Source organism: Sander vitreus, chromosome 4 (assembly GCF_031162955.1).
Source record: "Sander vitreus isolate 19-12246 chromosome 4, sanVit1, whole genome shotgun sequence".
NCBI lineage: Eukaryota > Metazoa > Chordata > Actinopteri > Perciformes > Percidae > Sander > Sander vitreus.
The window spans coordinates 12710883-12729175 of record NC_135858.1 but is presented as its reverse complement, the minus strand read 5'-3'; the positions used below and the strand labels follow the sequence as shown (position 1 = coordinate 12729175).

Here is an 18293-nt window from a genome sequence, read left to right as displayed (position 1 = left end):
TCCTTGTGACATACTTCTTTTAAAGCTAAAAGCTGCAGCTATAATTCTTAATGGATATTAACATTTAAATACCTCCTAGGAGCAGTTGATCCAGAGCTCATGAGTGTCAGCTGTAATTTGAGGGTGCTTTCAAGGGCCCTAGAGCACAACAGGAATATCAGGGCTATCAGTATCAAGAGTATATGGTCATTTAATGTTCAAAAGTTTCAGTAAAATGTACATGTGTGACAAAATGAAAATCTATTTGGCAACAACATCCTGCCAAAATTAAAGTACAAAGAATTGTCACTCGTATAATTCCTCTTTAATGATAATGAAATTGACTGTCACATGAACTTGAAAATGCAATCTGACCTTTTTGAATTGTATTGTGATTTTGGCTCGTAGGAAGTAATACCAGTTAGTGCTTTTGTACAGTACCAATTGGACATTAAATGGGGATGACTGAATTTGATTTACATTTTTAAGTTTAGGTAGAAGTTTAAAAATGTAAATGCAATTGAGTGACATTTAATCAAAGTTAATTTTTTATATTTATTGTGAGACCTAAACTTTAATATAATATTACCTTTTTGCATTTTTATGTATATTTTATACAAGCGATATAGCCTGACATCGCCATACTCAGATTCTAGTCAGAACTTCCCGACCTCGAATGTTGTGGGCGGGGCTAAATTCGGCTGGCATCCAGGCTAAAAGCGATATGCATTTAGTGAGAAAATATTTGTATTGTTTAGAACCACTAAATCACCAACACCTGTTTAATCGCATTTTAACATGATGGATAAGCAAGTTGAAAAACAGTCTTAAAAGTGAAAGAAGTAGGTGCATATCATGTATTGTCCACACGGGGGCGGTGTTTCAGACTAATGACAGCTCACCTCATCACCCGGAAACACAATCACAATCGGCGTCATTTGGCATCGCGCTTCCAACATGGCGGTGAATCTCACAGACCTCTCCCTGCCTCAATTAGAGGGACTCAAAACCCAATTAGATCAGGTAATATTAAAACGTTTAGTATTTTTCAACTGTGGCTGTGTTTTTAGATTTCGACTTTATGAGGGCGATAATCTAAATGAAAACGGGAGGGTGGGGTTAGCGGAGCTAGCACATCTGAAGCTAACGGTAATTAAATATCCAGTCACCCAGTGTGCAAGGTAAGTTAACATGTTAGCGAATCTGCCCCTCGTCGTTTCACGTGTTTCGATAGCAGTAAAAAAAAAAAAAAAAAAACATACTTGAAATTTTCGGTGTGGCCATATTTTGTTGTTTAGACCTCTTTATTTACAGTCTATGATTCAGACAGGTGTGGTCGCTTTGTGTATCGAATATCTAACGTCGGTTGTTTTGTACATGTTTTGCAGGAGATTGAGTTCTTGACGTCTTCAATAGGTCAGCTCAAAGTTGTCCAGACGAAATATGTTGAAGCAAAAGATAGTATGAACGTCTTGAACAAAAACAATAAGGGTGAGTAAAGTTTTATGACCTTTTGCCCCACCAAGCCCTTAACCCACATAGACCCAACAGTAGATGCCACATAGAGGTGGTGTACATCATCCGAAGGCTGGAAACATGAAGATTAATGTGAGATGCAGCTCAGCACGCTGTGTCAAGGTTTTTATAGACATAAATCTGTAATAAACATTGTGTTTTTGTGAGGCATAAGTATTGAAGTATATGATGCCATTCCTATACTCCTTTTTGTTTCATAAGTTGTAGCAGTTTTTGGGTTAATACCAAATTTGTTATTAACATCCGAGAATTGATAAAAAAAGAAATTCCAAAATACCATATTAAGACACCATAAAAAAAAATCCATGCTGTGATTTGGTATCAACAACCTTTGACATTTAGAGATTTGTGTAAAAAGCTTTAATTTCTGGGTGATTAGATGAAAAGCACTGTTAATTTTTTTTGGAAACTGCTCAAAAGTCCCCTTATTGTCAATAAAGAAGAAAAGCCATAGTGTGTCATGATGGTGATTATCCTAGGGGGTCACAACAGGAAATTTTATACAGTGACACAAAATGGTCTTACTACAATAAATTGGCTACTTTGAGGACTAAAATCATCACAGATGAATATAATTGGGTTCATTAAATCCACAAGAGTCTCGGCGTTCTAGTCATACCCAATTTACGCAACTCCAAGACTCCAGTATGCAGAAATATTTAAATACATAATTGTACAATAGGCGAGTATAACATTTATACTGCATGAGAAAAAACGCAAGTTTTTGCCCCAAGCTGCATGGGATTAGCATACAGTGGTCATGTCTGTGAAGGGAAGACTCGTGGGTACCTATAGAATCCATTTTCATTCAGCTGTCTTGCGGTGAGAGATCAAGGCCATGCCAATTTTGCCCTCGCCAAAATTTACCCTAACTTTGCAGCATTATTTAGTCCCCTTTACCACAAGCAAGCATGACATGGTTGATACCAATGGATGCCTCAGGCCTTTCATAGTTTCACAAGATACCAGTATCTCCACTCTAGCTATAGAACCCAGCCCACTACAGCCTCTTAAAGACAGTAAAGTGCTGACACTCCCGCAGGTCTCAGAGGGTTAACAGTTACTGGAATGATTGATAAAAACATATTTAGCTCAACAGTGGTTCTTCATTTGCTATGATAAATAAAGCTACCCTCTTCTATATCTTGAAATGGTGATAATGAATACATCTAGCAAGCTCTGCAAAGCTTAGGATCATTTTATATAACAAACTATCTAAAGGCCTCACTGTACAGCAGTGTGTTTCACAAAAAGATGGGTTGTGAATGTGCATTATGTTTTCAAAGGTGTAATGTTAGTTTGATGAAAGTTTGTGAAGTCATCCCCTACATCTGTGAATCTGCTGCTGAAGTCATGTGACCCCCCCATCCCCCTCCCCTTCTCTCTTTTCTCATACAGGAAAAGAATTGCTCGTGCCACTTACCAGCTCTGTATCCTTACTTTACAGTAGAACAACCAGCATCTCATGTTTTGCAGTTTTGTGTGATGTGCTTTAAATGAAGTTATGGGTCTCTTGAGACATGCATACTTGTCCTTGACATTTCTTCTTCTCAGATGTACGTCCCTGGAACATTAAATGATGTGGAACATGTTTTAGTGGATGTGGGGACAGGATACTATGTTGAAAAGGCAAATATATTTACATTTGAAAGTCCATAAATTTAATCTTTTACTAAATAATGTATTCAAATGAAAAAACACTCTTATGTACATTTTATTTATTTATACTCCTATTTGTTTGTCTCTGTAGAATGTGGGAGAGACAAAGGCGTTCTTCAAACGCAAAATAGACTTCCTTACAAAGCAGATAGAGAAAATTCAGCCAGCCCTTCAGGAAAAACATGCCATGAAACAAGGTAAGCTACATTCTTTATATATATCCAGGGGTTAAAGTGGGATCTGTGTGGTAACCCCTCTGTGGTGGAGAACACCAGGAGCAACTTAGCAAATTATGACTAGTGTGTTAACTGCATGCCAAATTGCCTCCTAACTTGCCATATGACCGGTTACTGACAAGCATTCAAAAGGCTATTTTTTTAAACGAAGTCCGACGCAGTCACTACACATAAAACACCCCGAGGCTACATTCACTTCCAGCTTACTTCACGGCCAACAATGAGAGTAAAACAGCCTCGCCAGTCTATTTTAACCGAATATTCTTTGTCTAGCTCAGCTAAAAACACCAGATCTGCAGCACGATATCATGTCGTTTACTACTGAGCCTGTTTTTGTAACCTTGATCTTCACCTGTTCAACTGACTTTAGCAGATAGTACGCAACTGTCCTGCTATTATTACAGACGTTTGAACTCACCACAGACAGTTGCCTTGTTCACTGACTCACGGCGGTGCGCTGCTGAGAATAAATAGGGGAAACACTGGAATGGATAAACAGTAATGAATGAAACGTATTAATCGAAGTTCCGACCCACGTTAACCCCTGTAGATATCTCTATTTCCTCATTTTTTCACTATCTTTCCAATTCATCTTCACTATCTTTCCAATTCAAAGCCATATATTAATATAATGGATATGGCAAGGCAAGTCCAAAGCATATTTTAAAAGAAATGAATACTAGTTATTTTGCATTTTGCATTAATATAAAATAGTCGTGCACTATACTGTAGCTTTAACTGATCCATAGACTTCCACTAAAATGTAGAAAGTGTATTCACTTTAAAGTTAACATTACACAAGTAGTATTTTACAGTACAAATAAAATGTATTTAAGAATATATATGCTACAAGAATACATGGTAACCATAAACTGAAAAAGTCTCAATTAGGAAGTTTTAAGTGGAAAAGCATTTTCTTTACACGTTGTGTTCTTTCTTTCAGCTGTGATTGAAGTAATGAATGTGAAGATCCAGCAACTGCAACAAAGCCAGCAGGCATCACAGATGGTTGGGCCTACCAAGGCGTAATAAGAAAACCTGTTTAAACACGTCATGATTTGGTGAAAGGGGGATTTTTAAGTTTGTGTGCAAATAACTCACATCTGTAGGACAAGAAAATGCCCTCCACTAATCTAATGAAGTCATGTTAAATACTGAAGAAAAAATTTTTTTGCTTTCTATCTGAAATAAGTGCACCTTGTCACCAGTAAAGTATAAGTAGGCTATTGTTGTTGTTACAGTAAAGCAATTGTGTACTTAGTCAATTTTAAGTCAATTTAATTGGGTGTCCGATTAGTTTGCATAATTAAAGAGGTCGCTGTGCATTTAAAGAACTGTTTTTTTTAATTGTGTATACATCAGTGGGGTCCACTTCACTACCAATACCTCTTTTTTTTTATCATAACTTTGTGTTTACTTACGAATGTAAGTAAACTGCGTCTTCTGCAAAAGTGTTAAGGCCCTGCAGACATACACAAGTGTTTTCACTAATTCTGGCTCTCTGCACTCCATCTAGTCTTTATACGTCAAAACAATACTAAGAAGAGGTGTAATGAAGTGAAATCAAAATCAATTAAGGTAGTGATGGCATGGCGGCAGCACTTGCTTAGTGTTTAAAAGATCCTGTGCAAATCAATTTCAGCACAAAGTTATATTTTTTTAATTATATATATATATATATATATATATATATATATATATTAAATATTAAATATTTTTATAAATATTTTTTTATAAAGACGTGGTCATTACATGTACAACGCACACTAGCATTGGCCTTTCATACTGCTGTTTACTTGTATAAGTTCCAAGACTGGAATTAGAATCCAGCTAATTTGGTTACATAGCAATTCATGTATGAACTAACTGAATTAACATTCCTTAATTGGTCTATTAAGTGTTAGTCTCGCGTTGTCAGGCATAGTGACTTGATCATTTGTTAATGGTGAGCAACAGGAATTGATACATCCTGCATTAAATCAAATCAGTGAGCATTACTTATATGATTTCTACCCGTATAATAGTCATGTGAATCCGTTTTTTTTTTTGATAACTATTTTGTCAAATTGATAAAAGATCAATAATCCACGCTATCCATGGTGTGACGATGAGAAAAAACGTAATGAGATGTATTTTAATTTCATGGGATTAAATCTAATATTCTGATTTGTATCACTTCAAACTCTTTAAATAGAAAGTGAACAGAGTGGAAAGATAACGTTTAAAGAAACAGTTCTCGGTTGTGGGCTCGAGCTGCTGACTGTTGAAGGACAGAAGTTTGTCCTATCCACTCAGCTTGGGAGTTGATACCGGACCGGTTGATACCTAACGACACGTCAACAGGGAGCCGCCAGTAATACTAACTAACTCGTTTTTTTTTTTGCAATGTCAGGAGAAATATAGATCAATTAAAGTATACATCAACTAGCGCTGCGTGCAATATCGTCATTACAAGATAAGGCAGGTCTCATAAGTGCATCGACTCGGCTCCAGCAGCCATAGTGACCTCAAAAGGGGTCAGTCGATCGTTGCTACCATAGACTGGTTGCTACGTGCGGTGTAGCATTGCTGTTGCCGGGGAGGTAAGTAGGTGGAGGCGGAGTAAGTCTGTTGGGACAGACGGTGGCAGACAGAGGACGCAGATGTCACATGCTGGATGAGCGGTGCCTCGAAGCTGGAGGAATTGAGCTTGAAGAACATATTTCATCAAATGGGAAACTGTTTTACAAAAAACAGCGAGACAGTCGTTCTTGTTCTAAATTAAAAGCTTTCAAAGTTGTGGTCTGCGCGGACGCACCGTTTGGACTGGAGCAGGTTCGGTCGTTGGAATTACGTTACCGGGGAGACGGTAGTTACGACGGCAGGCCACTCTAAATACATGCGGCCAATCATTTTTAAGAGTTAAAGCTATCCCAAATAATAAAACCAACAGGGCAATTGAATCTACTGGAGCTGAGGAGGACATCGTAAGAAGACGAGGATCGAAGCAGCATGGTGAGTTCGGGGCCTGGATGAGGGCACGCTAGCTAACATGCGACAACCTGTTTGCGTCCTTCCTCCCGTTTGACTCGTGCTGTCTAAGCTCGCCCAAACTGCGCCATTGTAGTAAGGTTACACTTCACATGTTAATTAACGTTTGTGCTCCGAACCACGAATTTTATATATACATGGATAATTAATCATGTTACTGTCAACTTGTCAAACAAATTAGCTTAGTTTAGCAGTGTAAAGTAAGGCCGGTGTGGTATGTTAGTAAACTTAAGCTAGTTAGCTAAAGGCAGGTATTTATGGAGTCGCTAGTCACAATATGGTAGACTGCGAAACACCAAACAAGCTTATCCTGCCAACGTGTTAAAGACATGAGTTGGGGGAACGCTCTCATGTTGCACAACAAGTCGCTCTAAATGCATAGTTCCTTTACGTTTCATATGTAGCGACTAAGTTACTAACGTTACACGTGATTTGTGTTAAATGTTAGCTGTGTTACACAACTGTAACGTTAGCTATCAAAGAGTTCCGTGATAAAGGTCATCATGCCAATAACGTTAAGCCGCGGAGACGTCAACTTTGAAAAGGGAACCATGAGGGGATGGTTAATCAATTAACCACAGACGCCTTGACTCCAGAAGAAAAGTAGAGAAACGAAACGATTTTGAATATCGTCGCATATGGTTGTGTGCGCACATCAGACACCATGTGCTCTTTCTTCCCTGCAGTGAACGCTAACGTCACTTAGCTTCACTGCAAACGCAGAGCCGGTCAATTGTAACCGCATTTTGGATAGAAGACAGGTTTGACTCAAAGGTTGTGAGACACCGATTAGATTCACGTATTGGTTTAGAATCAATGACTGAAGCACACTCGAAGTTTTGCAATGGATGTCAGGTCAAAATGCCTTGTTTAAGTCACGCTGGAGCTCGGAGGTGGACTTGCGCCATGTATGGTAACGTGACCGTTTGAGAGGCGGGGTAAAGAGTGATGTGGAAGCCAATTAAAACTCGGATGGTTTGTGTGTTTGGAGCGCTGAGGCCTTGAAAAACTGGTTTACGGGATCTCGGATGAACTAGCTTTATTAATTGGATTGGCTATGATGCAGTAAAGGGAGTCAGTTGAGTTATGATGTTCAGTAGTAATAACTTTAAGGAATGCGTGAATGGCTTGCCACATTATGTAAATACTGCTTTCATACCTTATTCATTACTTGGTAATTGAATGCTGATCTCTTCCTGAATTTCCTTCTGGTTCTTTTTTTGACTTGTTGACTTTACCATTACCTGCAGTCATGCAAAGCATGTACATAAGTGGTGATGCAAGAGGCGTGTGTATTTGATAATTTGTTCTATGTAGAAGAAAGGGGCTTTTACAAAGATGCTCTGACTCTGTTTGCCTATTCGTTTGTACAAAACACCACGTCACAATTTCAAACCGCACATGGTGACCCATATTTAGACATGTCTCTCCATAATTCCTCCTAGCCTCTAAGTCCAGGTTCCACTTTGATGTCACGCATGTTTGAAACACACCTAAGTGTCTGACTTAACACATTACATCCCATCATGTAAAATCTCACTGTTTCAAAGACCAAAACACTGCTTTTCTGCTCTAATGGCACTAGTGTGTTTCTTGTAACATACTGTGTATTTTGTGTACCCAAAACTATTTTCTGTAACTTGCAGTATATTCTTATAATCATGCAGGTCACCACAAAGGGAGCCGGTCTGAACCCCAATGCTAAAGTTTGGCAGGAGATCCCTGCCCACCAGAATGACATCCCAGAGGAGACAGAGAATTCTCCTTGGTTGCTGACCTATCCCCCTCCTGCTGAGATGGCTGATGGTATGAGCTTATTCAGTTCTGTGTGCAGAGAACTTCAGTTGATCTCCATCTTCCCCTCAGGCCATTAATGTAAACTAAACCCCTGTCCCCCTGCACTGGTACTAGTGGTGTAACGGACCATAGTTGAGCCACTCATGGTTCGGAATGCATGTGAACCGCCGATTAATTGCAATGTTTAACCATAATTATAGTGTGAAATACATTTTTAACTGTCGCTGTTACTAAAAGTAGGCTGATGAATTTCTATGGAGAGTTGACGGGAAAAGACAATGGCAACGCAATTTTCTGTTCATGTGAATGTCTCATGTTAAAACCAGTTGTATGTTCACGTGAATGGAGCATGTCAAAAGCGGCAGTTGGTAGTTGAGTTACTTGAGAATAGGGGGGCTTACAGCTGGGGCTGGAGTAAACACGGTTAAAATGCTGACAGCTAAACGGTGTAAAGGTGTTACTGTATTTCTCTGTAGAGGAATACCGGGACGTACAACAGCCTGCAGACACAAACTAGCACTTGCAGTGATGCTGTTGTCGGAAAAACAACAGAGACGACTAAATGTTGTGTTTACTTGAAACTGGTAAACCTCGTGGTGCATTCAAATTTACCATTGTCATTTAACAGAAATTTATTTTATTTTTTTTGCTAATCTGAAAATTGATCCACTCGTGAATCAAAACCGTGATCCGTTACACCCCTAACTGGTACAGCACTAAAGTATGGGGATAGGCTGTGTGACATGTGTAGACATGTAAAGTATTTATTGATAAATACCAAGATAATTGCAGATAGACAATTATCTTGGTATATGTGACAAAGCATATGTCTGTTTAGCATTAGATGCTGTTGTCTAAACATCAGTTATTTCACAAATATTTTTCCTGCTTGCCTCGTCTATCTTAGGTTACTCAGACGTCCCCTCTTCAGGGGGAAAAGGACACAACGCTGAATATCCTGACTGCACTGCTGACTATGCCCCTGTACCCGCAGAGGGCATTGTGAATGGCATTGACCACCCTGACTTAGGGTATTTACTCTTTGACCCGCAATGCGAGTCAGCCATAGAGGGTGATGCTTCTAAGGAACAACCAATATCTGAGGAGAACCTAAGAGAGTCATTGAAGAAACAGCTTGAGTTCTGCTTTTCTAGGTGAGTAGGAAAGCAATGTTCAAAGTCTTTTAGTTTATACCATAGATTGCAACCGTTTGGATGGGTTATTTACACATATTTGCCCCTATATACTTTATTGCACTAGTTGGAGCGTGCGTGTGTGCATACAGCTACAAAAATAACATCAGTAATGAATAATTGAATCGCCTTTGGATGTGTTTCACAGCTGCAAAAAACAGCCATTTCCTCAATGGAGCATGAATATTAGTATACCTAAGGTGTTTTTATTTAGGGCTGTAAATTCCTGGTCTAACAGCCATTGATTTGATTTAATTTCTTTAATTAGTTTGACATTTTGAATGTTTTTAGTCCAATGGTGTTGTTTTTGACTATTTGCAGAGAGAACCTGTCTAAGGACCTGTACCTGATATCCCAGATGGACAGTGATCAGTTTGTTCCCATCTGGACCATTGCTTGCATGGAGGACATCAAAGCCCTTACCACTGACATGGACCTCATTCTGGATATACTGCGAGGTACCAGTGCTGTTGTTCTGTCTGTATTTTGACAAGTGCTTGCAGATTCACTGACACGTTAGTTTACCGACAGAATCCATAAACGGCTTTAAAATGTTTTGAACTAAATAAAACTTATTTTCATAACATCATGTAACGACATCGGGTTTATAAAGCAGGTCTTAAGTTAAGGGTAAAGTTGGGTCCATTTCCGGTTTGTCTGGTGTACCAGGCTAGACCCGTTTGATTGTATGCAAACCAGTTGAACTGGCATTTTTCACTATGACCCCTTATGACAAATAGCCTACATTAGCAACCTGTGCCGACAGCGTAAAGGCACTAAATCCAATTTATATTGCAAGCAGTGTTGGGCAGTAGCGTTACTAGTTTAACTACTTCTCAATAGCGTCGCTGTCTGAATAAAATTTGCTTTTTAGTAGCTTAGCTCTTTTATTGGCCATGTTGCTGTAGCTTAGCTTCTTTGGTGGCTAACGGTAGCTTCAGTGTAGTGAAGCTTCATTTAATGTAGGTTAACTGGTAGCTTAGCTCTCTACACTTTCCAAGTAGCTTGTCCCACACTGGCAATAAGCAATATGACAACGTGATTAACATAATGTTTTTTTTTTGTTTTGTTTTTTTAAATGAACAAACTAACCATAGATAGCCACTAGTGTCTGACAGCAATTTACTGGAGTCGCTACACTCTCATTATGGGCTCACTCGGGAGCGGCTGAGTCAAGTGCCACACCTAGTGATAAAATGAGGTATACCGGTCCGGTGTTAGGCTTAATATCAAACGGTTTGAAAATGTTTACACTGGCCCGAGCCTAGTTAATGGTCTCCTGCAGTTGTTAATTGTGGTCTGATGCTTACCACTTCTGCGAACCGTTTTCCCAGGGTGAAAACCCTGAATTGTGTTTTGTAGCTTACCAGTCAATAATAAATGCTTTTAGCATTAATAATTACTTAAAAAAATAAAAATAAAAAAAAACTCCTGACAAACCAAATAAAAAAATAAAATGCTAGAGATGTATGCCAGAGAGAGATGCATATTCTCCAAGAGCACGCAAAGTAGGTTGTTTAAGGGGCCCTAAAGTTACTTACAGATTGTGAAAAAAAATTATATTTAGGTTGTGTCTTTGTTACAGCCTCTCCCATGGTGCAAGTTGATGAAACTGGAGAGAAGGTTCGGCCAAACCACAGTCGCTGCATCATTATTCTGAGAGAGGTGCCAGAGACAACACCAGTTGAGGTAAAAGTTCCATACTGCATACTGAGCACAGTCCTACACAAAACCCACCCATCTTACTGTAAAGTATATCCTACAAACAAAGTGCTCCCGCACGCACATGCTTGCTCACACTGTGTTCACGCAAAGCTGGTGACAAGAAGTCCGTTATAGACAGTGATGTGCAGTATGCGCCTCACTGCATTTTGATGTTTAAACTGTGGATTTATTTGTTATAGTAGGTATATAATGGCTCATTGACAACTTATCACAGAGCCTGCAGGGTGACCTGATTGGAGATGTGTGAGTTCCATGTAGGAGAGAGAAATGTGTAATATGAGCCTTTCATCTTATTCACAGGAAGTGGAGGCTCTTTTTGAGAGTGAAAACTGCCCCAAAGTGTTAAGTGCAGAGTTTGCACACAACAGCAACTGGTACATAACTTTTCAGTCAGATATGGATGCACAACAGGTACGTATCCACATTAATAAAACACAGGGCATGTTTTTGACCAACTCGCTGTATAATCCTAAAGTTACAATACAGTTCCATTTTTGGTTTAATGCTTATTTTATTTATTATTAGCATGGCATATATACGTTTCTATTAACATTTACAATATAAGTTCTGCATTAGATGTGGCTGTCATTTACTCTAGTTTCATTATTCTTTGAAAGCAAAGGTGACTTCCATGACCTTGGGGAGGGTGCAAAATTTGGATTTGACAATTCTTGCTTATAGTAGCTTGTTCACTTTGTTTAATGCAGTATTAGGTATGCAGTATAAGGGATACTTTTGTGTGTGACTTATTACAGCAACGTCATCTTTTAATGTGCAAGTAACAAGTTTATAGTTATATGCACTGAACATCACACTAGTTCCCTGGGAAGATTTGAAACACAGATTATACAGTATTGTGAATACTTGGTTCTTTCCTTTTTATTGTCCTCAGGCCTACAGATATCTAAGAGAAGAAGTGAAAATGTTCCAGGGAAAACCGATTATGGTGAGTTCTGTCATAAAAATGCATAAACCAGTAATTTTTTCAGTACGCTACTAGGTTTAGTTTTTATTTCAGGCTGGATCACTGCTTATTATTGGTTCTATTTTAGACGGTAGTATGGAACCCAGCAAGCCTTGTGTTACACAAGACTAGTTGTGTTGGTTAGCTGTCACGGCACTACTCTCTGGCTAAGCCGTAGCCTCAGGAGTGACCTTGGGATTTGTGTGCACAGAGACTTGATAAGCAAGGAGGTGTTTGTCAGAACTGTTGCACACCTATATCTCTAGACAGTTTAATATCCCTTATCACAATGTGGCATTTACCTTTGCATTGCAGGTACAGTATCTCATGCATCCTTTTTCAGCTGGACTTTGACTTGACCTTGTCTGCCCCTGACAAAACAAATGAGGCTGTGACGTATTACCACTCCTGTCGAAGCCCCAGTGATGATCAGTATCGCGCTTGGAAGGACCCATATGCACTGTGGCTGGCTGGGAGGAAAATTTCATCTGTAGACCTCTCTTGATCAATCTGCTGTATCTCTGCTTCTACACCATTCCTCTACTCTCCCTCATCCTGCTTCTACGCCATACCTCTACTCTCCCTCATCTTCTTTTACTCTTCCTCTTCCCCTTTACTCCCCCCCCCTTCTTTCCCCTAGTCAGTGCAGTGTTGTATGGCCTAATGACCATGAGATTATGAGATCTGAGGGGACTAAAGGACAAACAGATCTACAAGGCCACTCATCATAGGCACAGTGGAAGTGTCACATCTTCACTCCTAGCAAACTTACCTGATTATCTTCTTTCTTACCCTTTCCCTCCCCCCAGGCCCGCATTAAGGCTATTAACACATTCTTTGGTAAGAACGGCTTCCGCAGTGTGGACTCAAGTGTGTACAGTCAGCATGCCCAACCACAGGCTCAGTATGGCTCCCCAGTCTACATGCAGCAGGCGTACAGCCCTCAGCAGCAGTACCCTGTATACCCTGTGGTGTCTCCCTCCTGGAACCCTTCCGTCACACCTTACTTTGAAACACCACTGGTGAGAACCTGAATGTAGGATTAAAATTGATTGAAATGTTATAAGTTATTTTTGTCCAGAATACATGCTCTTTGCAGTGTATATTGCCGTTAATGTGATATTCCCAGCTTCAGTCCATATACAGATATATTGTGTTGTCCAGAGCATTAGAGACATTTTTATGGAGCTTATGGTCTTTATTTGATTTCCTACTACCATTGTGATATCCAGGCACCTTTCCCGCACAGCGGATTCATAAATGGTTACAGCAGTCCTGGGAACTACAAAGCAAATTCAAGCTCCATCAACGCCCATCGACCTATGAGCGGGAACCGGTAGGTGCAAGTCACAATGACTTAACTCTCTCATTCATAGACATGCTGTCCAGTCTTGATTAGGGTTGCTAAGGGGCGGAAATTTTCTGGTAAAATTTAAAACAAACAACAAAACTTGTATTATTAAAAACTAAATATTGGCAAGTATGTAGTAGCCTATGCTGATTACTACATGTATGCATCATTGACAAATATAGGAAGGACATTCAACTGAGGATGCATTAAATCAGGTTGTTTTAACCAAGATTATGCTGAAAGATGTTTTTTTTTTTTTTTTTTTTCAACTACATTTAAGTTCCCTGTTAACAGTATTATAGCAAGCAATATTAAAAATATCCAGTTTATTCCCATTTATTCCTGTTAATTTTATATATGTCCATGATGATTTTTTTATATATATATATATATATATATATATAAAAATCATTGGGGGGTTAAATAACAGGACGTCAAACATATGGGCCATTTAAGTGACACTCCCACCGCCGTACACAAAATGTTGCACAAACAAATTGCACATGTAAAAGGTTTTTGCCTAAAGTGAAAATGTACTTTTTCATGGTAGAGCTGCCATTCAGTAGTAAGTAAGAAATGAGTACCCCTGGGGCGCCCTGGAAGCTCACCTGGTTGAGCGTGGGCCTCATATACAAAGGCTCAGTCCTTACTGCAGCGGCCCAGGGTTCAATTCCACCCTGCGGCCCTTCGCTGCATGTCATTCCCCCTCCCTCTCCCCTTTCATGTCTTCAGCTGTCCTCTCCAATAAAAGCTTGAAATGCCCCCAAAAATAATCTTTAAGAAATGTGTATCTTTGTGTGTGCCCAGAAACCATGTTAAGGGTCACCCTAGGCCCGGAGGCATGCCCCCTTCTTCTTCTTTGGCTCCGGGGACCCTGACGGATGGCTTGTCGGGACCCCTGAGTCCACAGCCCCTTCAGACACCAGGGACGCCGACTGGCACCACTTCAGCGACCGCCTCTCTACCCTCCTTCAGCCTTAAAGACAATTCTCCACAGTCCGTCTTACCCAGTGGATATCTGAGTGGGGCTGTACGGGGCAGGCGAGTGAATATTATCCTGCTTATTAACACTATGGAGATGAAGATTTATGACGTTAATCAAGTGACGGGCTAATCAAGTGTTGTTCATTTTAACTAAACTTATCCTGTCACTTTCTGTTCACCTCTCAAAGTTACATTGTCTAGACTTTAGTCTAACAATCAAATGTTTTTGGTTTTCACAATCAGTTCCAGGGAAATGCAACCCATAGCATTCAACACCCAGTGTGTTTTTACATGAAATTTTAACTTTGTGTGTAAAACCTTTTTAATGTAAAATGATCTGTCTTCATTGTAGGAGAGGTAGCCACAGAGGCATGAGGAGGAAAAGAGAAGATGAACATACCATGGTCAGCATATTTCCTCTTTTTACCCTCTTTTTTTCCTCTTTTTTTTTTTTTTTTTTAATAGTGTGAATTCCCTGTGTAGACCAAGGAGGTCCTGATGGTATCTCCTTATCAAAAAGTAGTGTGTTAGTATAGTATTTTTGTGGCAAGTTTATTATATTGTTACTTATCTTATGTTTTCCTAAAACTTTAATGAAAACTACAGAGGCCTGTCCCTTTGATGGAGGCCAAGGTACCACCTCCACCAAAGTTTGACCTGGCAGCTTCCAATTTTCCTCCTTTGCCGGGATCTGTGGTCAGTATGCGGGGAGAAAGTATGCCAGAGGTGCGCCTTTCTGATGTTGTGCGTGGCCTAAAGGTGACCAACAAGGTAAAAGCCTTGTCCTCTTTGATATCTTTTACTCTGGAGACTTGTACAACCAGTATTTAAGTTACAGTTGAATAAATGCACATCATTTAAAATTCTTGATTATTTCAGCATGTGAGCCAAGAGATTAACGAGGCTCGAAACACAAACATCTCTGAAGATGCTGTAAGGAAACCAGATTCTGTAACCCCTGTTGCTAGACTTGCTCCTGTGACACCGCTCACAGTGGCACCACCAGTCTTAAGGTAAAGTTTACTTAAAGCGAATAATATGGCTGTGAATAAAAAAGGGCAAATACATAGAAAATTAATCATCTTTTACTTTCTTTTGTCGATTTTAGTGTTTCTCCTCCAATAAAGGAAGAGGTTAAAGCTGAACCTCCTATTCCAAAGGAAGAAATCTCCTTGTCCTCGCAGGCTGCCTCCCCTACAGCCTCTGAACCTGCTCCCTCCACCCGCAGCCAGTCTGTTCCTGCAGAAGCACCTTCCCCATCTCCCCCAACTCCAACATCTCCAACATCCGAGCTGGTAAGGCCTGCCTTCCAATCAGGAGTGCCACATTAGCTCACAGCAACATCAGCTTAAGGCTGAATCCCATTTCTCTATTACCTCTACCCCTTAGCCCTTGGCCCTATAAAAACGAGGGGTAAGGGGTAGGGGTGAAAACATACCCCTATGAAATGGGACGCCACTTGGTTACATCATCATACATACTTAGGTCTGTTTGCAATACATATTTGTATACACACTGCATGGTGTGTTGTATATCTGTTTCAGTTATCACTGTTTTGAATGTCATTGATGTTCAGAAACACTTTCTTTGTTAACAAAAAGCTGTCTTTATTGCCCAATAAAGTAAACACTACAGGCAAAAACATTATATAAAAATATGTTATATTACAGAACCATTATCAACTATTTAACTTGCATGTCACACACACATAAAGAAGGCACTCAAATGTATAAAACTCAAAAAAGACAAGACCACAAACAAAAAACTACAGCTATTCTGAAATTCCAGACCCCAGTCTGATGCCTGTTGGCCAGTAACCTTTCCCATCATACCCCATTTCCTTCATTAGTGTCCTGTATCATGACCAACAACAATGTACAGGTGCATGAACAGGAATGAATTACACACGTTTACAATAATACAGTACCAATACAATAATGAATGGCTATAACACGAACGCAGAAACTTCTGCTCGTTTTCAGAAAGTGGATCAGCTGCTGGGTTTCCTCCGGCGTCCCTGTGTGATACAGGACGGTAGTGTTATACACTGATATCAAACGAAATTCGCTGCTAATGGAGTTTAGTTAGCACTGTAGACATGCATGTGAGTCCATTCAAGGCAGAGAAATGCGGGACTGTTGTGCAAATAAGCAATGTAGCTAACGTTAACTTTAGCGTTAGCATAGCAAGCTAGCGATTTTTAAAAACGTTTCAATTACAAATATGGTTGCAAATATATATGTACAGGACTGTGTAGAGCACAAAACAAGACCGTCGCAATTTTTAAATCAATTCTTTAAGCCGAAAATACTTACATTTATGGATCTCTCTGGTTGACGGGGCAGCCATGTTCCTTGTTGCGCAATGAATCTGGATAGCCCTTGCTGTTTAAGTAAATAAATAAAAAAACAAGCAACTTAAAACTACCACTTAATGGTCACTGTGTTAATGATGGAGTGTTTTAGTATTTTTGATCATATCGTCTTCAAGTGGTTATTGTTTGTTACACATGGGATTTATTTTTGTCTCTTTATCATTTATTTTAAATCTTCACCCATCATTGTCTAACAAGGGGGAAAGAAAGCTCAGCTATGCAGAGGTGTGCCAGCGGCTGGCCAAGGAGCCGCCAGCAGCACAGACGCCCTCTCCATCCCCCCCTGCCTCCTCAGCCAGCCAACCCCTGCAAGAGCTCAAGGTCAACAGGGTTGAGGAGCCTCGGCCTAACTCCAGACGCTCTACGGACAAACCAGAGAAACCCGGAGACGGCCGCCTGCCTCGTCAACCATTACGCTCCTTCAGAGGGGCGAATGGCCAAGTCAGATCGGGAGGGCTCAAGATTCGGGAGCATCAGAGAGGACTGAATCCTGGCAAACCATTTTCCCCACACCGGGGAGCCAGACGCAGTGGCAAAGAACAGAACATTCCCCCAAGGGCACCAAAATAAAAAAAGAATCTATAAAACATGAACTAAAACGAAATAAAAACTATATATATGTAAATATGTAATATATGTAAATAGACGGATGACTATATTTCATTTGACAAACTTTTTCAAAAGAGTTTTAATATTATTGGAGACCTAAAATTATTATTTAGAAAGACTAAGTAGATATCCCTTTTGGGAAAATGCATATAGTCTGCCAGCAGTATTGATGAAACATACTTTGCTTAAAGGTAGGTGTGTGTGTGTGTGTGTGTGTGTGTGTGTGTGTGTGTGTGTGTGTGTGTGTGTGTGTGTGTGTGTGTGTGTGTGTGTGTGTGTGTGTGTGTGTGTGTGTGTGTGTGTGTGTGTGTGTGTGTGTGTGTGTGTGTGTGTGTGTGTGTGTGTGTGTGTAACGTAGTCTAACATTTAACAAGCGCTGTCAACATCCAGAATGACAAATGAGGCACCTTTGAGTGGTAATTGTTGGCATGTGACTTATCTTGAGCTTTTTGTCCAATTTGTTTTGCATTTAAATCAAGGATATATGATAATTTATGAAATGGAAGATGTTTAATCCATGGCAGAATAATAGAAACTGTGGGGTGTGTGAATAACTACAGAATGTTTGACCTTTGATGATGAGTAGCAATGTTTGTAGAAATGATCTACATGAGTTGCGTAATGATTATAATCCTTCAATGTTTTTGCAGTAGTTGTCTTTGTATGCAGATATTAGATCAATGCTACTAACATTTAAAATAAGCCCTGCATTCTTTTCTTTTTTTTTCTTCTTTTGTTGTTGGATTGAATCATTGATTTATCTCCTGTGCAAATTTGTATATCTTGTAAAAAAGTAGAGCATGAATACTTATGAGAATAGTAGTTGCCAGCCAAATAACCTACTGTCGCTGAGGGT

General features: G+C 39.7%; 2 protein-coding genes across 3 annotated transcripts in view; both read left to right on the top strand.

Moving 5' to 3' along the window:
* The first annotated feature begins 902 nt into the window (after positions 1 to 902).
* pfdn5 (prefoldin 5) lies at positions 903 to 4744 on the top strand. Its single transcript, XM_078248364.1, has 6 exons — positions 903 to 1002; positions 1368 to 1470; positions 2914 to 2945; positions 3070 to 3144; positions 3266 to 3371; positions 4354 to 4744. The coding sequence occupies exons 1-6, from the start codon at positions 937 to 939 to the stop codon at positions 4437 to 4439; spliced, it is 468 nt and encodes a 155-aa protein (XP_078104490.1). The 5' UTR covers positions 903 to 936; the 3' UTR covers positions 4440 to 4744.
* Positions 4745 to 5840: 1096 nt separating this feature from the next.
* Positions 5841 to 18293, top strand: part of larp4ab (La ribonucleoprotein 4Ab) — a 13944-nt gene continuing 1491 nt past the window's right edge. The window contains exons 1-15 of one of the 2 annotated variants that reach the window (XM_078248363.1): positions 5841 to 6404; positions 8108 to 8246; positions 9145 to 9391; positions 9752 to 9888; positions 11016 to 11119; positions 11456 to 11566; positions 12048 to 12101; positions 12929 to 13141; positions 13352 to 13455; positions 14278 to 14511; positions 14807 to 14858; positions 15061 to 15213; positions 15334 to 15467; positions 15563 to 15749; positions 17027 to 18293. The exon at positions 17027 to 18293 is cut by the window's right edge and continues 1491 nt beyond it. In XM_078248363.1, coding sequence (XP_078104489.1) covers positions 6402 to 6404; positions 8108 to 8246; positions 9145 to 9391; positions 9752 to 9888; positions 11016 to 11119; positions 11456 to 11566; positions 12048 to 12101; positions 12929 to 13141; positions 13352 to 13455; positions 14278 to 14511; positions 14807 to 14858; positions 15061 to 15213; positions 15334 to 15467; positions 15563 to 15749; positions 17027 to 17398 — 2244 coding nt within the window. In that variant the 5' untranslated portion in view covers positions 5841 to 6401 and the 3' untranslated portion in view covers positions 17399 to 18293. Of the gene's footprint in view, positions 6405 to 8107; positions 8247 to 9144; positions 9392 to 9751; positions 9889 to 11015; positions 11120 to 11455; positions 11567 to 12047; positions 12102 to 12928; positions 13142 to 13351; positions 13456 to 14277; positions 14512 to 14806; positions 14859 to 15060; positions 15226 to 15333; positions 15468 to 15562; positions 15750 to 17026 lie in introns of both variants that reach the window. The other variant, XM_078248362.1, reaches the window with a different exon arrangement.